Source organism: Eschrichtius robustus, chromosome 10 (genome assembly GCF_028021215.1).
Source record: "Eschrichtius robustus isolate mEscRob2 chromosome 10, mEscRob2.pri, whole genome shotgun sequence".
NCBI classification, from domain to species: Eukaryota; Metazoa; Chordata; class Mammalia; order Artiodactyla; family Eschrichtiidae; genus Eschrichtius; species Eschrichtius robustus.
In genome coordinates, this window is record NC_090833.1 from 75,186,432 (window position 1) to 75,209,896 (window position 23,465).

A 23,465-nucleotide genomic window follows, 5' to 3' on the forward strand; every position below is an offset into this window, starting at 1 on the left:
CAGTAAAAAGGCTCAAGACCATTTATATGAATAAAAATATCCAGCACCCAACAAAGTAAAAGTCATATTGTCTGGCATTCAATCAAAAATTGCCAGGCCTATGTAGAAACTGGAAAATGTGACCCATCATTAGGAGAAAAATTCATCAATTGAGACTAACTGAGAACTGACACAGAATAAGCAGACAAGGACTTTTTAAAAAGTTACTATAACTATTTTTTATATTTTCAAAATGTTAAACAATGATATGAAAAATATAAAAAAGATGCAAATCAAACTTCTTAAATTGAAAATTACAATGTAAAATATGAGAAAGTATTAGATGGGATTAACAGCAGGTTAGATATTACAGAATAAAAGATTGTGAATTTGAGAGACGAAGAGAAAAGAGACTTTAAAAAAATGAACAGAGCAGCAGTAAGCTATAATAAAAACTTAAAGTACTCTATATATGTGTAATGGGAGTCCCCAAAAGAAAAAGAGGACAATTAAAATTATTTGAAGTAATAATGGCTGAAAATTTTCCAGATGTGATAAAAATAATAAACTCACAAATCCCAGAATACCAATGAACCCCAAGCACAAGAAATATGAAGAAAACTACATAAAGCCACATTGTAATCAAATTGCTCAAAACTAGTAATAAGGAAAACTGTAAAAGCAGTCAGAGAAAGACATGTTATATACAGAGGAATAATAATGACAAGAGATATCTCACTGGAAATAAGCAAATGAGACCACAGTGAAGCAACATCTTTAAAATACTAAAAAAGACAGACAATTACATGTATTGCCAAGGAAACTGGAACCTTAGTACATTGTTGGTAGGAAAGTCAAATGGTACAGTCATTGGAAAAAAGTTTGCGAATTCCTCAAAAAGTTAACCATAGAGTTACTATATGACCTAGTAACTCCACTCCTAGGTATGTATCCAAAAGAAATGAAAACATTTGTCCACACAAAAACTTGTACATGAATGTTCATAGCAGCATTATTCACAGTAGCCAAAAAGTAGAAATAACCCAATAATTAACAAACTAATGAATGGATAAATGAAATGTGATATATTAATACAATGGAAAATTATTTAGCCATAAAAAAGGAATGGAGTACTGACATATGCTACAACACGGATGGATCTTGAAAACAACAAAGCCAGATATAAAAAGCCATGCATTGTAAGATTCCATTTATGTGAAATATCCAGAATAGGGCAAATCCATACACAGAAAAGTATATTAATGTTTGCCAGGGGCTGGGAGAAGGTGTGCATGGGAAGTGACTGCTAATAGGTATAAAGTTTCTGAACTGTACACTTTAAAAGGGTGATCTTTAGAATTCCCTGGTGGTCCAGAACTCAGCGCTCTCACTGTGAGGGGCCTGGATTCGATCTCTGGTCAGGGAACCAAGATCCCACAAGCCGAGTGGCAAAGCCAAAAAAAAAAAGAAAAAAAGGGTAAACTTTATGCTATGTGAATTATATATCAACAAGACTGTCAAAATAAAAAAATGATAGAAATATAGTGTGGAAGATATCTAAAAGGTGAGAGATAGTGTTACATATCATACACTATGTGCAAATACATATAAAAAATAAACTGCAATGAAATTTAAAAAAATAAAGTCAGAGATTGTAATATTGGATAAAAAAGTAAGACCCAACCATATGTTACCTACAAGAATCACAATTTAAATATAAAGACACAAATAGATTAAAAGGTAGGATAAGATATACCATACCAACGCTAATCAAAAGAAAGCAGAAGTAGTTATAATACTAAGAAAAAAATAGATTTCAGAGCAAAGAACATTACCAGGGATAATAATGTTATTCCATATGATAAAGAAATCAATTTTTAAAGAGGATATAATAATCCTAAACATCTATGCACCTAATAACAGAGCTTCAAAATACTTAAAATAAAAATGACAGCATTACAAGGAGAAATAGGTAAATCCACAGTTATTGTTAGAGATTGTACAACTCCTCTGTAGTGGGCAGAATTCTAAGAACACCCCCAAAATTCTCACCCCCTTGCTATAAATGCCCTGTATAATTCCTTACCAAAACCTGTAAATCTGATGGAATTTCACTCCCATGAACCTGTAAATCTGATGAAATTTCACTCCCATGACTAAGTTATGCTATATGGCAAAAGTAAAGGGATTTTGCAGATATAATCAAGGTCACTTATTAGTTGACTCTGAATTAATTAAAAGAGAATTATCCTGGGTGGGTCTGACCTACATAGGTGGGCCCTTTAAAGTAGGGTGTAGAGATTAGAGATGGAATAAGTCAGGGACTCTGTCCTATTGGCTTTAAGAAAAAAAGCAGGCCATTGTGAGTTCTACAACTGCAAGGAAGTTGCCAAACACATGAGCTTAGAAGAGGCCACCAAACCTCAGATGAGATCGCAGCCCTAGCTGACAACCTCATTGCAGACTTCTGAGACCCTGAGCAGAGGACCCAGCTAAGCCATCCACAAATTTCTGACTCATGGAAACCGTGAGATAATAAATGTGTGCTGTCTTAAGCCCAATTTGTAGTAATTTGTTATGTGGCAGTATAAAACTAATATGGCTCTCTCTCAATAAGTAAAAAAGTATACACAGAAAATCAGTAAGAACATAGAAGATTTGAACAACACTATTAACCAACCTGATCTAATTGACATTTATACAACAACCCACCAGACAACAGCAGAATATGCATTCTTTTTAAGTGGTCAAGGAATACTTACCAACATAGCCTACCAATATGGCCTATTTTAGACCATACTACAAATCTCAATAAATTTAAAAGGATCCAAGTCATAAAAAATATGTTCTATGACCACAATAGAATTAAGTTTAAAATCAGTAACAGAAAGATTTTAGAAAATCTCCCAATATTAGGAAACTAAGTAACACATTCCTATTGATAAGTAACCCCTGAGTCAAAGAAAAAATTAAGACGGAATGATGCCGTCAGAATATTGCAAATCACTGCAAAGAACGAGCAGTTATAGGATCACAAAGTTTTAGGTAAAAGAATAACCAAATGTACACTTAATTATTGTATTTAAATATTTTAACATGCAACTATTATAGAAGACAATGAGCTTCTATTGCAGGTCTAGAAACAGGATTGTTATACTATCAAATATTTTTCCTACAAGCTGACAAAAAGAAACTGTCTCTTAGCCTGATGGCAATAAAAGACAGAAGATGAATCATTGTTTGTGCAAACCAATTTATTTAGTCACTTTGGACTGCCGTTATTTATTACTTGCCAGCACATGCTGTTAGTTCAATTAAATACAAAAATTGTAAGTTCTCTTTTTTTTCCCACCTCCATCTTTAAAAAAAAAAAAGACACAAATTTAAAACATTAAAAGAACATTTTAAATTTATTGTGTTTCAGGGGGGCACCTTCAAGATGGCGGAGGAATAAGACAAGGAGATCACCTTCTTCCCCAAAAATACATCAAAACTACATCTACATGTGGAACAACTCCTAAAGAAAACCTACTGAACGCTGGCAGAAGACCTCAGACTTCCGAAAAGCTGAAAGGGTCTTGGTGCTCTGGCCAGCTGTCAGGCCTGAGCCTCTGAGATGGGAGAGCTGAGTTCAGGACGTTGCCACCAGAGACCTACCAGCCCCACGTAATATCAAATGGCGAAAGCTCTCCCAGAGATCTCCATCTCAACACTAAGACCTGCCTCCACTCAACGACCAGCAAGCTACAGTGCTGGACACCCTATGCCAAACAACTAGCAATACAGGAACACAACCCCACCCATTAGTAGAGAGGCTGCATAAAATCATAATAAGTTCACAGACACCCCAAAACACACCATCGGACGTGGTCTTGCCTACCAGAAAGACAAGATCCAGCTTCATCCACAAGAACATGGGCACTAATCCCCTCCACCAGGAAGCCTACACAACACACTGAAACAACCTTAGCCACTGGGGACAGACACCAAAAACAACGGGAACTATGAACATGCAGCTACGAAAAGAAGACCCCAAACACAGTAAGTTAAGCAAAATGAGAAGACAGAGAAACACACAGCAGATGAAGGAGCAAGGTAAAAACCCACCAGACCTAACAAATGAAGAGGAAATAGGCAGCCTACCTGAAAAAGAATTCAGAATAATGATAGTAAAGATGATCCAAAATCTTGGAAATAGAATGGAGAAAATACAAGAAATGTTTAACAAGGACCTAGAAGAACTAAAGAGCAAACAAACAATGATGAACAACACAACAAATGAAATTGGAATCAATAGCAGAATAACTGAGGCAGAAGAACGGATAAATGACCTGGAAGATAAAATAGTGGAAATAACTACTGCAGAGCAGAATAAAGAAAAAAGAATGAAAAGAATTGGGGACAGTCTCAGAGACTTCTGGGACAACATTAAATGCACCAACATTCTAATTATAGGAGTCCCAGAAGAAGAAGAGAAAAAGAAAGGGACTGAGAAAATATTTGAAGAGATTATAGTTGAAAACTTCACTAATATGGGAAAGGAAATAGTTAATCAAGTCCAGGAAGCACAGAGAGTCCCATACAGGATAAATCCAAGGAGAAACACACAAAGACACATATTAATCAAACTATCAAAAATTAAATACAAAGAAGAAATATTGAAAGCAGCAAGGGAAAAACAACAAATAACACACAAGGGAATCCCCATAAGGTTAACAGCTGATCTTTCAGCAGAAACTCTGCAAGCCAGAAGGGAGTGGCACGACATATTTAAAGTGATGAAAGGGAAAAACCTAAAACCAACATTACTCTACCCAGCAAGGATCACATTCAGATTCGATGGAGAAATTAAAACCTTTAGAGAAAAGCAAAAGCTAAGAGAATTCAGCACCACCAAACCAGCTTTGAAACAAATGCTAAAGGAACTTCTCTAGGCAGGAAACACAAGAGAAGGAAAAGACTTACAACAACAAACCCAAAACAATTAAGAAAATGGTAATAGGAACATACATATTGATAACTACCTTAAATGTAAATGGATTAAATGCTCCAACCAAAAGACATAGACTGGCTGAATGGATACAAAAACAAGACCCGTACATATGCTGTCTACAAGAGACCCACTTCAGACCTAGGGACACATACAGACTGAAAGTGAGGGGATGGAAAAAGGTGTTCCACACAAATGCAAATCAAAAGAAAGCTGGAGTAGCAATTCTCATATCAGACAAAATAGACTTTAAAATAAAGACCATTACAAGAGACAAAGAAGGACACTACATAATGATCAAGGGATCAATCCAAGAAGAAGATATAACAATTGTAAATATTTATGCACCCAACATAGGAGCACCTCAATACATAAGGCAAATGCTAACAGCCATAAAAGGGGAAATCAACAGTAACACAATAATAGAAGGGGACTTTAACATCCCACTTTCACCAATGAACAGATCATCCAAAATGAAAATAAATAAGGAAACACAAGCTTTAAATGATACATTAAACAAGATGGATTTAATTGATATTTATAGGACATTCCATCCAAAAAACAGCAGATTACACGTTTTTCACAAGTGCTCATTGAACATTCTCCAGGATAGATCATATCTTGTGTCACAAATCAAGCCTTGGTAAATTTAAGAAAATTGAAATCGTATCAAGTATCTTTTCCAACCACAACGCTATGAGACTAGATATCAATTACAAGAAAAAATCTGTAAAAAATACAAACACATGGAGGCTACACAATACACAACTAAATAACCAAGAGATCACTGAAGAAATTAAAGAGGAAATCAAAACATACCTAGAAAGAAATGAGAATGAAACCACGATGACCCAAAGCCTATGGGATGTAGCAAAAGCAGTTCTAAGAGGGAAGTTTATAGCAATAAGTCCTACCTCAAGGAACAAGAAACATCTCAAATAAACAACCTAACCCTATACCTAAAGCAACTAGAGAAAGAAGGACAAAAAAACCCCAAAGTTAGCAGAAGGAAAGAAATCATAAAGATCAGATCAGAAATAAATGAAAAAGAAACGAGGAAACAATAGCAAAGATCAATAAAACTAAAAGCTGGTTCTTTGAGAAGATAAACAAAATTGATAAACCATTAGACAGACTCATCATGAAAAAAAGGGACAGAACTCAAATCAATAGAATTAGAAATGAAAAAGGAGAAGTAACCACTGACACTGCAGAAATACAAAGGATCATGATAGATAACTACACGCAAGTATATGCCAATAAAATGGACAACCTAGAAGAAATGGACAAATTCTTAGAAAAGCACAACCTTCAGAGACTAAATTAGGAAGAAATAGAAAATATAAACAGACCAACCACAAGCACTGAAATTGAAACTGTGATTAAAAATCTTCCAACAAACAAAAGCCCAGGACCAGATGGCTTCAAAGGCGAATTCTACCAAACATTTAGAGAAGAGCTAACACCTATCCTTCTCAAACTCTTCCAAAATATAGCAGAGGGAGGAACACTCCCAAACTCATTCTATGAGGCACCATCACCCTGATACCAAAACCAGACAAAGAAGCCACAAAAAAAGAAAACTACAGGCCAATATCACTGATGAACATAGATGCAAAAATCCTCTATAAAATACTAGCAAACAGAATCCAACAGCACATTAAAAGGATCATACACCACGATCAAGTGGGGTTTATCCCAGGAACGCAAGGATACTTCAATATACGCAAATCAATCAATGTGATACACCATATTAACAAATTGAAGGAGAAAAGCCATATGATCAGCTCAATAGATGCAGAAAAAGCTTTCGAGAAAATTCAACACCAATATATGATAAAAACCCTCCAGAAAGTAGGCATAGAGGGAAGTTACCTCAACATAATAAAGGCCATATACAAGCCCACAGCCAACATCGTTCTCAATGGTGAAAAACTGAAATCATTTCCACTAAGATCAGGAACAAGACAACGTTGCCCACTCTCACCACTATTACTCAACATAGTTTTGGAAGTTTTAGTCACAGCAATCAGAGAAGAAAAAGAAATAAAAGGAACCCAAATCAGAAAAGAAGATGTAAAACAGTCACTGTTTGCAGATGACATGATACTATACATAGAGAATCCTAAAAATGCCACCAGAAAACTACTAGAGCTAATCAATGAATTTGGTAAAGTTGCAGGATACAAAATTAATGCACAGAAATCTCTTGCATTCCTATACACTAATGATGAGAAATCTGAAAGAGAAATTAAGGAAACACTCCCATTTACCACTGCAACAAAAAGAATAAAATATCTAGGAATAAACCTACCTAAGGAGACAAAAGACCTGTATGCAGAAAACTATAAGACGCTGATGAAAGAAATTAAAGATGATACAAACAGATGGAGAGATATACCATGTTCCTGGATTGGAAGAATCAACACTGTGAAAATGACTATACTACCCAAAGCAATCTACTGATTCAATGCAATCCCCATCAAACTGCCACTAGCATTTTTCACAGAACTAGAACAAAAAGTTGCACAATTTGTATGGAAACACAGTTGACCCCAAATAGCCAAAGCAATCTTGAGAAAGAAAAACGGAGCTGGAGGAATCAGGCTCCCAGACTTCAGACTATACTACAAAGCTACAGTAATCAAGACAGGATAGTACTGACAAAAAACCAGAAATATAGGTCAAAGGAACAGGATAGAAAGCCCAGAGGTAAACCCACGCACATATGGTCACCTTATCTTTGATAAAGGAGGCAAGAATATACAATGGAGAAAAGACAGCCTCTGCAATAAGTGGTGCTGGGAAAACTGGACAGCTACATGTAACAGAATGAAATTAGAACACTTCCTAGCACCATACACAAAAATAAACTCAAAATGGATTAAAGCCCTAAATGTAAGGTCACACACTATAAAACTCTTAGAGGAAAACATAGGCAGAACACTCTTTGACATAAATCACAGCAAGATCCTTTTTGACCCACCTCCTAGAGAAATGGAAATCAAAACACAAATAAACAAATGGGACCTAATGAAACTTAAAAGCTTTTGCACAGCAAAGGAAACCATAAAGAAGACGAAAAGACAACTCTCAGAATGGGAGAAAATATTTGCAAATGAAGCAACTGACAAAGGATTGATCTCCAAAATTTACAAGCAGCTCATGCAGCTCAATATCAAAAAAACAAACAACCCATTCCAAAAATGGGCAGAAGACCTAAATAGACATTTCTCCAAAGAAGGTATACAGATTGCCAACAAACACATGAAAGGATGCTCAACATCACTAATCATTACAATAATGCAAATCAAAACTACAATATGGCAGCACCTCACACCGGTCAGAATGGCCATCGTCAAAATATCTAGAAGCAATATGTGCTGGAGAGGGTGTGGAGAAAAGGGAACCCTCTTGCACTGTTGGTGGGAATGTAAATTGATACAGCCACTATGGAGAACAGTATGGAGGTTCCTCAAAAAACTAAAAATAGAATTACCATATGACCCAGCAATCCCACTACTGGGCATATACCCAGAGAAAACCATAATTCAAAAAGAGTCATGTACCACAATGTTCATTGCAGCTCTATTTACAATAGCCAAGACATGGAAGCAACCTAAGTGTCCATCGACAGATGGATGGATAAAGAAGATGTGGCACATATATACAATGGAATATTACTCAGTCATAAAAAGAAACGAAACTGAGTTATTTGTAGTGAGGTGGATGGACCTTGAGACTGTCTTACAGAGTGAAGTAAGTGAGAAAGAGAAGAACATATACCGTATGCTAACGCATATATACAGAATCTAAAAAAAAAAAAATCATTCTGAAGAACCTAGAGGCAGGACAGGAATAAAGATGCAGACGTATAGAATGGACTTGAGGACACGGGGAGGGGGAAGTATAAGCTGGGACGAAGTGAGAGAGTGGCATGGACATATATACACTACCAAATGTAAAATAGATAGCTAGTGGGAAGCAGCCGCATAGCACAGGGAGATTAGCTCAGTGCTTCGTGCCCACCGAAAGGGGTGGGATACGGAGGGTGGGAGGGAGCCACAAGAGGGAGGAGATATGGGGATGTATGTATATGTATAGCTGATTCACTTTGTTATACAGCAGAAACTAACACACCACTGTAAATCAGTTATACTCCAATAAAGATGTTAAAAAAATAAAAATAAAAAATAATTAAAAAATAAAAAATAAAAATACATTTATTGTGTTTCTGTTATTTTACTTAGGCATTGTTTATTAAACATTCTGCAACAAAGCAAAGACTTTTTCATTGCTTTGACTCGTTAAATTAAATGTTTACAGGGACTGGATATGGAAACATAATTTGGAAATTTGGAAGCTCTCCTTTCAGCATAATACAAACACAAAAATTTAAAACAAGGCACTCAGAGTGTTCATTGCAACACTACACTGAACTGCGAGAAAGCTAGAGACAGCAAACTCATAGCTATTAAAAAGTTGGATTTCTTGACTTGATTTCTTAACTTTCAGGTAAGTTATAATATTCATACTTGTTACATACATAGTATACGATACTTCACTCTGACCATACCACAGGGTTCTCATCATTTAACTGCAACCAAACATTTGTTAAAAATCTTGTTCATATCAAGTATCAGACACATGGGGGAACATGTTGCTATGGAAAAAAATGATATTTGGAGAATCTGTCAAGAGAGTAATATTAAGCACTGTATGTTAAGTAAATGTGCCACCTACTCCTGCCAAGCACTAACACCTGTTATCCCTAATTATGTTCCTCACTGAGTTTATACCTTTAAAGTGTCAAACACAGCCCACTAGTTCTGGGGCTAATTTCAGTTTTCAGTGATGAACATGTTTTATGCTTCAAATGACATTATGTGGCCAACTACCAAGGAATACTCAAGTCCATTTTCTCTATTCTATTGTTTCAGTGAACAGAAAGTACATATATTCTAACTGCAGCTAGGACTCAAAGCGGATATGAGAGAATATAACAGGATGTTTTCAAATAGTTACCTAAAGATGATGTCTCATTTATCCAGTAAATCAAGAAAAGAAGCTGCCCATATATATAGTCTTCTTATACCCAAACATCTGCTTTTTACACTTTACAACAAAACTTAAATTTGCAAACAATTCCACACGAACTCCATTTCTTACAGACTCAGATTCATCATTAGACACATCAGTTATCACACTGTAGTGTGATACTTAGAGCAAACAAAACCTCCTGAGTGTGAAACTATTTGCCCCTGCACTAAATGGTCTCCAAGGACCACGGAACCAGAGCTCTTTCACTTCTTTCATTGTGAGCTGTCATCTTTCCTACTGGATGTGCTTACTCCGCACATCTGCCAGCGCTGTCTCCTACCCTCCAATATTCTCTGAGCTTGAAGAATCAGCAACCACAGTTAACACACAATTCTACGATATTAACACTTTGTAATTTCTCGATTATATGTATTAAATCTTAATATCTTAAGAATATCAACCCTACGGCTTTCATTTGTACACACGCTCTTTTTCCTCCAGATTGTTTGCCTTTTATGTTTTTACTCCTTATACAGATGGTCCCCAACTTATGATGGTTCGACTTAGGATTTTTCCACTTTATGATGGTATGAAAGCAATATACATGTTCAGTAGAGACCGTACTTTGAATTTTGATCTTTTCCCAGGCTAGCGACATGCAGTATAATACTCATGATGCCGGGCAGTGGTGGGGAGCTGCAGCTCCCATCAGTTACACGATCATGAGGGTAAACAACCGATACCTTTACAACCATTCTGTACCCAGACAGCCATTCTGTTTTTTACTTTCAGTACAGTATTCAGTAAATCACGTAAGATATTCAACACTTGGTTATAAAATAGGCTTTGTGTGAGATGATTTTGTCCAACTGTAGGCTAAGGTAAGTGTTCTGAGCATGTTTAAGGTGGGCTAGGCTAACCTCTGATGTTCAGTAGGTTAGGTGTATTAAATGCACTTTCAGCTTACAGTATTTTCAGCTTATAATGGGTTTATCAGGCCATAACCCCATTGTAAGTCAAGGAAGCTCTGTATTCTTGACAACACTGAGTATCTTAACAACACACTGTGTGTGTGTGTGTGTGTGTTGTACTGCTAATTTGATCAACAGACAATGATTTTAAACATTGGAGAGCAAGGCAAAATACCCAATAGATTACGTCTAGACACTGAGGTTCCTCTCTATACTTTTCTCTTTTGTCCAAGTTATCTGCAATAAAGCTCTAATGCTGCAAATGAGAAATTAGAAAACAGAGCTTTAAAAAAAAAAGAAAGAAAACTTTGAACGCAAAATCACCTAATGTTCATGTACTTTTGATAATTTAAACTGAAGCTGTGGGAAAAACAGGAGGAAGAGAATTAATATTTGGGTGACATATGCACTGAAATGATTGTGGGGAATGGGGGAAGGAAGTGGCATGACCAAAAGCTTTAATCTTTTCCTGTAACGGTAAAACACTAATTCAAAAATGAAGTTTTTTGAAGATCATGTACAAAAATAGACATTCAATTTGTTGGTATTTTGAACTAGATCTTTGATATCTCATCCAATCAAAACTTCTGTTTCTCTGATTCTCTATGATTATAAAATTCTCAATTATATACTTTAAAGAAAAACAGGTTTCTAAACATAAAGTTTTTGACATTTTTTTAAATATATAGGTTGAGAATACAACAAAGAATTTAAAAATTTTTCTCAAATAATGATCAGTTAAGGAAGAAAATGCAGAGCAGGAAAATGAAAAAAGAGTGAAGGAAAGAGTTAATATTTATAGCGAGGTGGAAGAAAAAAGGGAAGAAAAGCAAACAAAGAAGATTTACTAAAAATTTTGGTCAGTAGGGCTGTTTCAAAACAGACACACCAACCAAGCTAAGGTGGGTAGCTGCACCCCATGGTCTCCTATCCATTTGTTAGATCCATAAGCTCTAAATATAAAGTTCCTTCTCTTACCAATCAAAACTCTATTTTCTGATAATATCTAGCTAATAAAGACAAATAATTTCAAACTAATTCACAGTAAAGTGTGCTTAAGATTGACAACTCACAATGTTTAAATACATCGAGCTACAATTTAAAAGTTTCTGAATTCCGGGGCTTCCCTGGTGGCGCAGTGGTTAAGAATCCCCCTGCTAATGCAGGGGACACAGGTTTGAGCCCTGGTGCGGGAAGATCCCACATACTGCGGAGCAACTAAGCCTATGTGCCACAACTACTGAGCCTGCACTCTAGAGCCCGCGACCCACAACTACTTAGCCCACATGCCGCAACTACTGAATCCCGCACACCATAGAGCCCATGCTCCTCAACAAGAGAAGCCACCACAATGAGAAGCCCGTGCACCGCAATGAAGAGTAGCCCCCGCTCGCCGCAACTAGAGAAAGCCCGCATGCAACAACGAAGACCCAATGCAACCAAAAATAAATAAATAAATTAAATAAATAAAAGTTTCTGAATTCCAAATCAATGCACTAATAAAGGTTCATTTTGGAGATTCAGGAAAAAAAAAACTGCCAATGAAATGTCTCTCCTCCACTAAAGACTAGCAGGCTTTCCTAAAAAAAAAAAAAAAAATCAATTAACATTTAATTAATATATAAGTGGAAATATGAAAACCAAGTTCTTATAGTTGTCACATGTCGATATAATCATGTTCCATAACTGGGAGGGATTGATTTCATTTACTCAACACAGAAAAGAGTAAGTATTTATATAAGACTGATTTTTACCATAGGTTAAAATTCACATTAAGTTTTGACAAAAGAGTCTAAAGATTAAGTGGAAAAAGATGATATCTGAAGGTATATTGAAAAGAGAATAGTCAATTGTATGAACACATATTTTTAAAAAAAAGAGGGACGATTACTTGTCCTCCACAGTTTCATAAACATACAGTATTTACAGTTATCATCTTTGGTTCTTTCTCATGTGACTACAGCAGCAGTTTGATCAACTAGTGTGCAGCAAAAATCTTTTTGCAGATTTCAGAATGCGTAAGAATTCCATTTATGCATTTAAATGTTAATACCAAGAACTATAAAACATGAAACCTGATTGAAAAATGCAGTATTTTAACCTTCAAATCTGGCTGTAAATAAAATATACATAATAAACATTTTTTCTCTTTTTACATATTGCATATTTGACATAGATGTAAATAAGAAAATTTATATAATTGTGAATAAGCCAAAGGCATAATCAGATTTTAATTTGATATCTTAAGTGTTCCTGATATAGTCTCCATGTTTACTAATAGAAAAATTCCACAAATAAGCTATTACACAGATATTTAATACCAAAACAATTGTGTTACAGTAATCAACCACATCAAGCTATCTTTTAAACTAAAAGACAGAGAAAAACTTTATGTAATAATGGTACTGACACCTTCTGAATCTCTTCTCAGGCAGAGTTTTTTTGTTTTTTGTGACCATGTTATAATAGATTGATAAACATGGCATATGATAATACCAATTTTTCATTAATATGGTGATTTTAAATATCACACTAAAGATAGAATCTTATTTAAAATCCTACACCAAATGTATTTAGAGGGAAAAAAAATCAGTTACTAAAACTCGTAGCTCTCTTTTGGCCCCAGGAAGTACGTTCCAGGCAGAGAAGATATACGAAAACAGAAGACTAATGAATAAATATAAGTTATTCAAAGAATAAGAAACAATTTATCTTTTAAAAGTGACACAGTAAATTCAATTCTCTTCCCCCCAAATTTTAAAACATTAAAATATTGGTTCTCTGAATCTATAATGTCATATCTTTTTATTTTTGTACAAATGACTTTTAATCTTAAGAGAATAAAAAAGATCTTACAACTGACAATATCTATTATAAGAATATACCTAATAAAGCTAATTCCCTTGCTATTAAGGAGCAGTACTAACGTGTTTTACATTCAGGGTAACAACTGCTTCTACCAGATAACAATCAAGCTTTGGTTTTAAAATAAAAATATAACTTTGTTAAAATTAACAGAATAATTTTAAGAATTCTTTGAAATAATTCAGTAAGATATCTCATATATATATGTCAGCTCTCCTTTATATAAAGTACATTTTTATTTGTATACAATGAAGACTGGCTACGTATCTTAAAAACACAGGGGTACCCTGGGAAGATAGTGGTAGCAAAAGCAAAAGTTTTTGAATCTCTACATAAACCCAGGGAGAGCAATGGAAAGAAAAACCGAAAACCATGGACAACATTTAAAACAAGGCTAAGTACAGGTATGCTACAACCTCAAAATATAAGTAGGTAGAACAAACCACTAACAAGTCCTATGACCTTCATAATATCAGCACTTCTGTAGGAGAAAACAAAGGGAAGCCAACGGGGCATCTAACAGACCTGATAATAGGAGACGCTCAAAATAAGTAGAAATCAGGTGAGGCAATTTGAGACAGCAACTGAAGGTGGGATGGGTTTTGCCTCTAATAATAGCAGGTGAATGTGAGGATAATAATGTCTCAAAGGAGGAGGAGCACTCTAGAGCCTAAGCACTTCTGAAACGGACCAGCCAGGGCTCCCTTCTAGGAGAGAGTCCCACTAAGAAGAATCACTTGGTGGTAGAATCAAAACTGATCAGGATAGAGGAAATCAACAGATGGAAAGAGAAGTTCAAGTAAAGGTGGGAAAGGGGAACAGAGCTAGGAAATCTCTGAAAGCAAGGCAGCATAATTTTGAACACTAGAGAACAAAAAACAAAGAAGGGACTTCCCTGGTGGCGCAGTGCTTAAGAATCCACCTGCCAATGCAGGGCACATGGGTTCAATCTCTGGTCCAGGAAGATCCTACATGCCGCAGAGCAACTAACCCCGTGTGCCACAACTACTGAGCCTGCATGCCACAACTACTGCATGCCACAACTACTGAAGCCCGTGTGCCTAGAGCCCATGCTCCACAATGAGAAGCCACCACGATGAGAAGCCCATGCGCTGCAACGAAGAGTAGCCCCCGCTCGCTGCAACTAGAGAAAGCCCACATGTAGCAATGAAGACCCAATGCAGCCAAAAATAAATAAATAAAATAAATAAATATTAAAAAAAAAAAACAAAGAAAACCAAAAGCAGTATGAAGATAGAAAAGCTAATCTGAACCAGGTTCCTTTTAAAAGTTCAGAAAAATGAGCTTCACTAAAAATGAGAAACAAAAATATCAAGATCAAATCCTATGCTATATTGTTATAAATAAAACAGAGAATAAGGAACAGAATAACATCCCTCCAGACAATAAAAGTACACCAGAACGACCCACAGAACATATCAAAACTATTACCTTGGATTTTAAAATGAGATTAAAGTCATTAAGAAAATGATACAAGCCATTAAAAAATGAAATATGAATCAGAATTAGAAATGAGGGGACAGAATTTAGGGAGAAATTGGAAATAAAAGAAAAATATCACTCCAGAAATGAAAACGAAACTAGAAGAAACATAGGAGTGAATAAACATAACAGATAGTGCCTTAAGAGAAATAGGTGAAAAGGGAAAAAAATTTAACTCAAAATGAGGATAAAAAAGGTTCACAAGAAAGTGACATATATTGAAGATAAGCAAAGACACATGGCAAATAACAGGAAATCCGGAAGAAAACCAAAGCAAGGGCAAAAGAACAAATACTACAATAAGAATTCAAGTAAATATTTGTAAAATTAAAAAGAATGTGAAATTACGTAATGAAAGAGCACACGGCATATTTGAAAATACGGGCACAATAACTAACGCCAACACATATTCTCTTTTTTTTTTTTTTTTTTTTTTTTTTAAATTGTATTTATTTATTTTTGGCTGTGTTGGGTCTTCGTTTCTGTGCGAGGGCTTTCTCTAGTTGCGGCAAGCGGGGGCCACTCCTCATCGCGGTGAGCGGGCCTCTCACTATCGTGGCCTCTCTTGTTCCGGAGCACAGGCTCCAGACGCGCAGGCTCAGTAATTGTGGCTGACGGGCCCAGCCGCTCCGCGGCACGTGGGATCCTCCCAGACCAGGGCTCGAACCCGCGTCCCCTGCATTGGCAGGCAGGCCCTCAACCACTGCGCCACCAGGGAAGCCCAACACATATTCTCTTAAAAATTACTAGAGTGAAAGAAGAAAAACACATGGTGACCTAGATAAGCCAGCCTCAGGTGTCACAGATTCTAGTCTACCATCATCCTTGTCTACTCTCTTTCACACCTTTCCACTTGAAACCAATTAATCTAAGCTTGGATTTAAGAAAAACAAAAACTCAGAATTGACCAAAGCAAAAACAAGTTAAAAATTCAAGCAACATCTGCTTAAACGTATACTAAACACCACATTTGCCACTGCTCTCTCATGAAAGTCCACCGAAATGATAAGAAAATTTTGGAAGCTGAAGCACAAATGAGTGGAATTGACTTAGCAGGTGAAGAAGTTTGCAACCTGAAGGGCTGTAGGAAACTAAGAAGCAACTTGCTTCTAAACACAAACCCAAGTAATGAAGATCCTAGGTTCCTCCAAAGACAGTGCAGAGGGGAAAACGCGAAAGTTGGTTTCACAAACAGGCAACCCTTCATTCACCAACTCCACAGAAAACTCTGGCAAAGTTGAAGCATGAGATTCTAAACTCAGGCATACCAAGCAGAGCTAAGGGCATTCAGGAAAAAGCCTTCAGAGCAAACCGTGGATATCCTCAGGCAGCCCCAAAGAAAAGCGAATTGTACCAATTAACCAGCCTCATCCATAAACAGGGCTTCCAATCAGCTTTATTGGGGTCTTACTAATGAAAGCAGCTAAACATCACCACAGATATAAGGAAATTTGAGAAAACCTTAGATAGAGAGGAAAACAAACAAGAAAAAAATTAAACTGAAGGAACTAGAGGCAAAAAAGCAGAAGAAAACTTGAAAACAACCACTAAAATTAACATCCTCAGACAGGTACAAATGTTTCATCCACGAAACTATCAAGCACAAGGCCAAGGCAAGGGTCAAGCAAGGCCCAACAGACTTAGCCATTAATGAAAAACAACAAGCTCTTTTTAGATGCAGGCAGCTTATTACTTACACAGTGAAGTAACAGTAGTCAAAGGTGCCAAGTCCCCATGGCCTTTGGGTAGGGTGACACCACAGTAAAAGGAACCAGACGCAACAGGATTAACGGAACACTGCTGCTGAGGCGCTAACGCAAGGCTGCAGCTAAGAAATTTTATAGCCTACAGCTGTGCCCTAAGTGGAGCAAGATAGAAAGTCTCAAGTCTCCAAGGAACCAGGGAGGCAGATGGGAAAATTGCCTCAAGACATCCTTCTGCAAAATAGGGAGCTTCCCTCAAGAAGAAAAGGCTGATGAGAAAATGTTCTTGTGACGGCTCCTTACAAGACTTGACTGTCTGACCACGTTCCTAGGAAGATAACAGGGCATTGCACCAAGACTTAGGCCAGGAGGTTCAAGCCCTGACTGCATGGCCTACGGGGATATGTGCAAGGTCACCAGAACACCATGGAGTGGAGCCATGGCCCTACAGACACAACATACTGCTACTTTTAAAAGGGAATATTCAGAGAATTAAAAAATCTTTTGGATATTAAAAATATGATAGGAGAAAAAAATCATTGGAAGAACTGGAAGAGAATATTAAGAAAATATATAAGAAAGCAGAAGAAAAAGATGGAAAAGAGACAGTGAGAAATAAGAAATTTTAAAATTAGGCCTAGATATCCACATCTTAATAAAAGGAGTTCTAGAAATAGAGATTAGAAAAAATTAGAGGGAAGGAACTTATCCAAGAAGTAATATTAAAAATCTTCCCAGAACTCAATGACGTGAATTTCCCTTTTAAAGAGTCCATCAATGATTAACTCAAGGATGAAAAAAGATCCATCCTTTAACACATCATCAAGAAATTTCAGAATATTAGGAATAAAGATAAGACACTAACAGCTTCCAAAGAGAAACAAACAGGTCACACATAAGTATCAAGAATCAAAATGACAAATGACTTCTCAATAGTTTCAGTGGAAGTTAAAAGGCACTGGTGCAATGCTGTAAAATTGAAAAGGACAATGATTTCCAGCCTAATGTCAACACTCACATAATGTTTCACTTGAACATATGGATAGAATTGAGCCATGCTGAGTCACACCAATGAATCAAAACTATTTATTCTTTATGCAGTTTTTCACAGGAAGCTGTTGGAAGAGGTACACCACCGAAATGAGGGAATAAATGAAAAGAGGAAGACAGGATTCAGGAAATGGGATATTCAGCATGAAAGAGGTGAAGAGCAACCAATCCAGATTAGCATAGGACAGAGAGCCCCAGGAGAAATGTCTTTAAAGAAAGAAAAAAAAAAAGCTAGATTACATGATGTGTTTGAACCTACTAAGAGACTGAAACTCCTGGAAGGTAGTTAGGGTACAATTTAACTGCTACTACAGAGAACACTGAGCAAATGAAAGAATAAGGTCATTATAAATTAATTCCAAACAGCTTAAAACAAAAATTGGAACAAAAAAGGAAATCTAATTACAGATACCACACAACCCAGTTGTGAAAAACATTTACACAGTCAAAATAGTATAAATATTGAATGCTAACTGAACCAAAACTGTGATGTAACTGCACTAAATTGGGAGGATGAGAGAGGAAGCTACATTTTTAGGGAACAGGGAGAAGGAATAGAGCTTAATTTTCATATTCCAAAATAGGTCAATAAATAAAATCTAAGACTGAAATATCAAGGAAGAGCAAAAAGTCATGTTACTTAGAAATACAAAGATAAAGTTTTAAGAAGGCTAAAAGATTTGAAAGTGGTTACCTCTCAGTAGCAAGAGCTGGTGTAAAAAGAATAGGGAAGGGAGTACTGTTTTTCATTATAAGCCTTGGAAAAAAAATTTTGGACTTAAAACTATCTAAATATTTTGAAATAAATAAAGCAATAAGTTAAAGATAGCAACCTAAGTTTACAGGCCAAAGTGAATAATTCTAGACAATACTTACCAAGTGACCCTGACAATAAAGACTAATAGGTAGGACTTCCCTGGTGGCACAGTGGTTAAGAATCCACCTGCCAGTGCAGGGGACAGGGGTTCGATCCCTGGTCCAGGAAGATCCCACATGCCACGGAGCAACTAAGCCCGTGTGCCACAACTACTGAGCCCATGCACCACAACTACTGAAGCCCGCACACCTAGAGCCCATGCTCTACAACAAGAGAAGCCACTGCAATGAGAAGCCCACGCACCACAATGAAGAGTAGCCCCCACTCGCCACAACTAGAGAAAGCCCGCATGCAGCAACAATAAATTAAATAAATAAATATTGAAAAAAAATAGGTAAAAGAAAAAAAAACTGGATTATTGTTCATATCTAGCAACCCTATGGGACAAAGAAAGATTAGACTGTTTCATTTTGAATAGGGGGAAGAGGAGGGGAAGCCCTAAGAAATACTTGAACTCAAAAGAGTTCCCTAAGTTTTGCAAATTTTATGGTATTTTCTACTGGACTCACAGGATGTTACAGCAGAAAGAAACCTTATATATTGGCTAATGATTCATCTCTCCCATTTTATAGTTACTTGTCCAAAGTTACACAGCTGGTTTGGGCAGAATCAGAACCCTCTGTTCTTAACTCTCACACTCTTGTCATTTTATCACAATGCATTTTAAAATAATAATTAAATATCAAGGAAATTGAGTTCCTACTGATATATTCATTAGCACTTTTCTTTTTATTTAAAAAGGGAGACTACTTGAATATAAAAAATGTAAAAATATCTATTAGTTTTAAGTTAAATCATATTGGTCTTTTACTTTTAAATAATTAGATATTATACAATAAAGGAAAAGTATCTATAACCAAACTCTTTTCCTATTTTTTATGATGAAATGGAACTAAGAACTTTTAAAACTTTCAGGCTGCCATCTATATTTTGCTTAAATTGTGGGTTCACTCCTGCTTTCTCTACCTTGAAAATGGCATTGAAAACACATATTTTATTGCAAATTGTATTACTATTCAAATGACTCAGAACACCTTTATTCAGATAGCTAATCATGCCCTAGGATCTAACGATTTGCTGAAAGTAGGTTTTGACAACAAGATTTACAAGGAAAAGATATACTGCCCTATAGTTTTAAGGAACTGATGGTGTTCAACAAAAGGATTTGAGAGTGTTAGGTGATTTTCATAATTATTATGCTACACACTGGTAACCTAGTGATAGGTTTTTAGGATATACCTTGAGTGTGTGGATTAATAGGAACATCAAAAAGTGGGCCAAGGCCTAATGCAGAGGACCCATTATTACCAGTTGCCACCTATCATTCAAGTCTTGGGTCAAGTTCCTAGTCAAATATCAGAATTACCTGACTTTGGATGGAAAGTTAGGCTGCCAATTTTTTTTCCTCTTAATCACTAATTAAACATTGCCTAAAATTTTTCTTTACCTTGGCAAAAGGGAAGAACTAGGCATAAAACGAAGCAGCGCTCATATGTTTATTAATCAGTCTATTCCATGCTAAAATCTACACCACAACATTCCTACACCATAACAGTTTAAGATTCTGAACAAGACTAAACACCTTTGAGGTAGTCAGTAAATACCTGTGAGCTGATGATTTAAATGACAGCATCAGATCAATATATATTTTCCCATATATTGATCCAGGCATTTCTAAAATAACCTTAGGGCTTCCCTGGTGGTGCAGTGGTTGAGAATCTGCCTGCTAATGCAGGGGACACGGGTTCGAGCCCTGGTCTGGGAAGATCCCACATGTCGCGGAGCAACTAGCCCCGTGAGCCACAACTACTGAGCCTGCGCATCTGGAGCCTGTGCTCCGCAACAAGAGAGGCCACGATAGTGAGAGGCCCGCGCACCACAATGAAGAGTGGCCCCCGCTTGCCGCAACTGGAGGAAGCCCTCGCACAGAAACGAAGACCCAACACAGCCAAAATAAAATAAAATAAAATAAATAATAATTAAAGGTGCTAATAATTAAAAAAAAAAAACCTTTAAAATAACCTTATTCCTGTTCTCTAAAGCCATTCATTTGCAAAAACCTCTCGTCTTTCAACATTACAAAAAAAAAAAAGTGAGAAAGTTGATTTTCCAAGGTAAGAATCCACGCAGCCTCTGATTTCTTCAGTTCCTTCTACCTCACACACACCCACTCTAGTCAAATGTCCTCTAAACAATTCTGCAGTGAATATAGCACACAATGCTTCATGAAGGTGGTGATTTTAATCAGCTACAAAGCACTCAGACCTTTTTCTACTCCTATGTTTGATCACACAAAAGTCATCTACTGCATTTTATAATTAATAAGCAGCAATAAAGTTTATTCTACATTACTTTGTTATTATTTTAACTTTTAATTTAAGTTGAAATAGAAACTGATTTTTTCATTTTGAAGCAGTAACTATGAGAACTATTTAAATCATATCCATGTTTATCAACCTAAGAGAAGCATTTCAAATGATATAGGCCTCTGTCCTTCATTAGAAAGATTCCACAAGAAAAAAAAATGACAGCATTATTTAAAGGCAAGTTCAGGAACAACAAAAATGAATTTGTAACTGCAACTCCAGTGTTTCATAAATACTATTTTCATAAGAAACCCTCTAAAATTTACATGTAATTAAGCCAGCTAATAAGACACAATCCCTGTAAGTTTTGTGTATAAGGAAAATCCTCATACAACATTAACAGAACATGGCTTATAAATAAAATATACTGTTTCTGTTAGCAAATATAAAAACAACAGTTCCAGATTTATCTTTTAGAAAAAAAATTAATTTATTTTAAGAGTCTCTGCCTAAATTTATTTTGGTATCAAACAACTACAATTAGTGATGGGGCAAGCATCCATAATTGTGGCAGGATGTTAATTTATTTACAAAAACTATACAAAATTAGATTAATTATTACATCAACTTATCAAAGCTTCCTGAAATTAATTTCATTTTTGGAAATGTATCAAAAGTCCTCAGATCCAGAATGATAGTCTTTATAATTTTTAATTCATGGAATTATAGCACATCAGATCTTCAAGCAAAAACATCGGATGAAAGCCTGTACGATAAAATAGTCTCCTTTTCCTAATAGCTTGGAATGTAAATTAAAATGTGTTCCCTTTTTATTGAAGGAAAAAAACTGAACTAAGCATCCAGTAATATCAAATACCTGTTAGAATAACTTGTCTGCTGGAATTAAAGTTGGGCAATTACTTCTACATTGTTAAAAAACGCTTTAAATTAAGTCCTTTTTTTCTTTTATAAAGAAAGCGTTTCTAAGCCATTTTGGATCTCTAAGTCTTGTAACAAAAATGTCACTCAGTTTCTACTAGCAAGTCCACACCCATAGAAGGCATCTTCAACGCAGTACATATTTTAAAAGTGCATATAAGCATAACTAAATTTCTTAAATTGTTAACAAACCTAGGAGCAATAATTTAATATTCTATCGCAAAATACAGGTAGCCTAAAGGCAACATGCTTGGTCAATCTTTCATAAACTTTTTGGTTTGATGCCAAAACATTTCAAAATAAAGAAAAGAATACCATGACTCTTTGCTAATGACTTTTCAGATATTAATTTGCAGATATAGCTAAATACTCATCTAACAAAGTATCCAGGTTACCCAATATTTGCCATGAATTCAGAAAACAATAACATATATAATACAAAAGTAACAACAACAAAAACATGTATTTTAGGCCTAAAATGAGTTTATCTAATAAGAGTTACATGAGAAATATCATGTAAGACCCCAAATAAACTTTAGATACAAAATTATATGATGTGGCTTTGTTCAAACACATCTAATATTCAGATACAATTTAAATAAACTAGGCTGGCTTTTTTATATCACCAGCTTTCATTAGGGCTTTAATAGCTCTTGCCCTCATCTCAAGTTCTAGCAGCTCCAGCTGCTGTGCAGAAGGCTGAACATCTTCTGGTGGAGGAACAGTCAGGGTGGCGGCTTTCGGTTCCTTTGGGCTAGACTCTGCCAGTCCCAGAATCTCATTCACACTTTTCTCAATGTCTTTCTCCAGGTCATCTATCTGACCAGCTTCACTTTGGACTGTATTTTCTGAGACCTCAGGAGCAGCTGCTTCTTCATTGCATGGGCCTTCTATGTCGCTGTCATAAGCATCTGCATTTATACTGAGTACATCACTATCTTCCCCTTTGCCTGTAACAAACAAAAAAAGGCAAAGAACCATGTAACCTAAATGCCCTGATCAAAATTTCCTTTCTGTTTATGATGAAAGGGCTGCTGTGACCCCCACCTCCCATCATGGAGTCCCAAATACATTCCATAAACCCCATCCCAACCCCCTTTTCCCCTGACTCAACTTCCTTCCTCCCTTCTTCCCTTCCTCCCTCTCTCCCTCCCTCCCGCCCTCCTTTCCTTCCTTCCTTCCTTCCTTCTTTCCTTCCTTCCTTCCTCCCTCCCTTCCTCCCTTTCTTTTTTTTTCCGCCCC

At 36.2% G+C, this 23,465-nt stretch overlaps 1 protein-coding gene across 2 annotated transcripts in view; it reads right to left on the reverse strand.

Moving 5' to 3' along the window:
• Positions 1–21,821: 21,821 nt before the first annotated feature.
• CAAP1 (caspase activity and apoptosis inhibitor 1) overlaps positions 21,822–23,465 on the reverse strand; it is a 55,022-nt gene continuing 53,378 nt past the window's right edge. The window contains exon 6 of one of the 2 annotated variants that reach the window (XM_068552445.1): positions 21,822–23,173. In XM_068552445.1, the coding sequence (XP_068408546.1) occupies positions 22,827–23,173 (347 nt within the window). In that variant the 3' untranslated portion in view covers positions 21,822–22,826. The remainder of the gene's footprint in view (positions 23,174–23,465) is intronic. The other variant, XM_068552444.1, reaches the window with a different exon arrangement.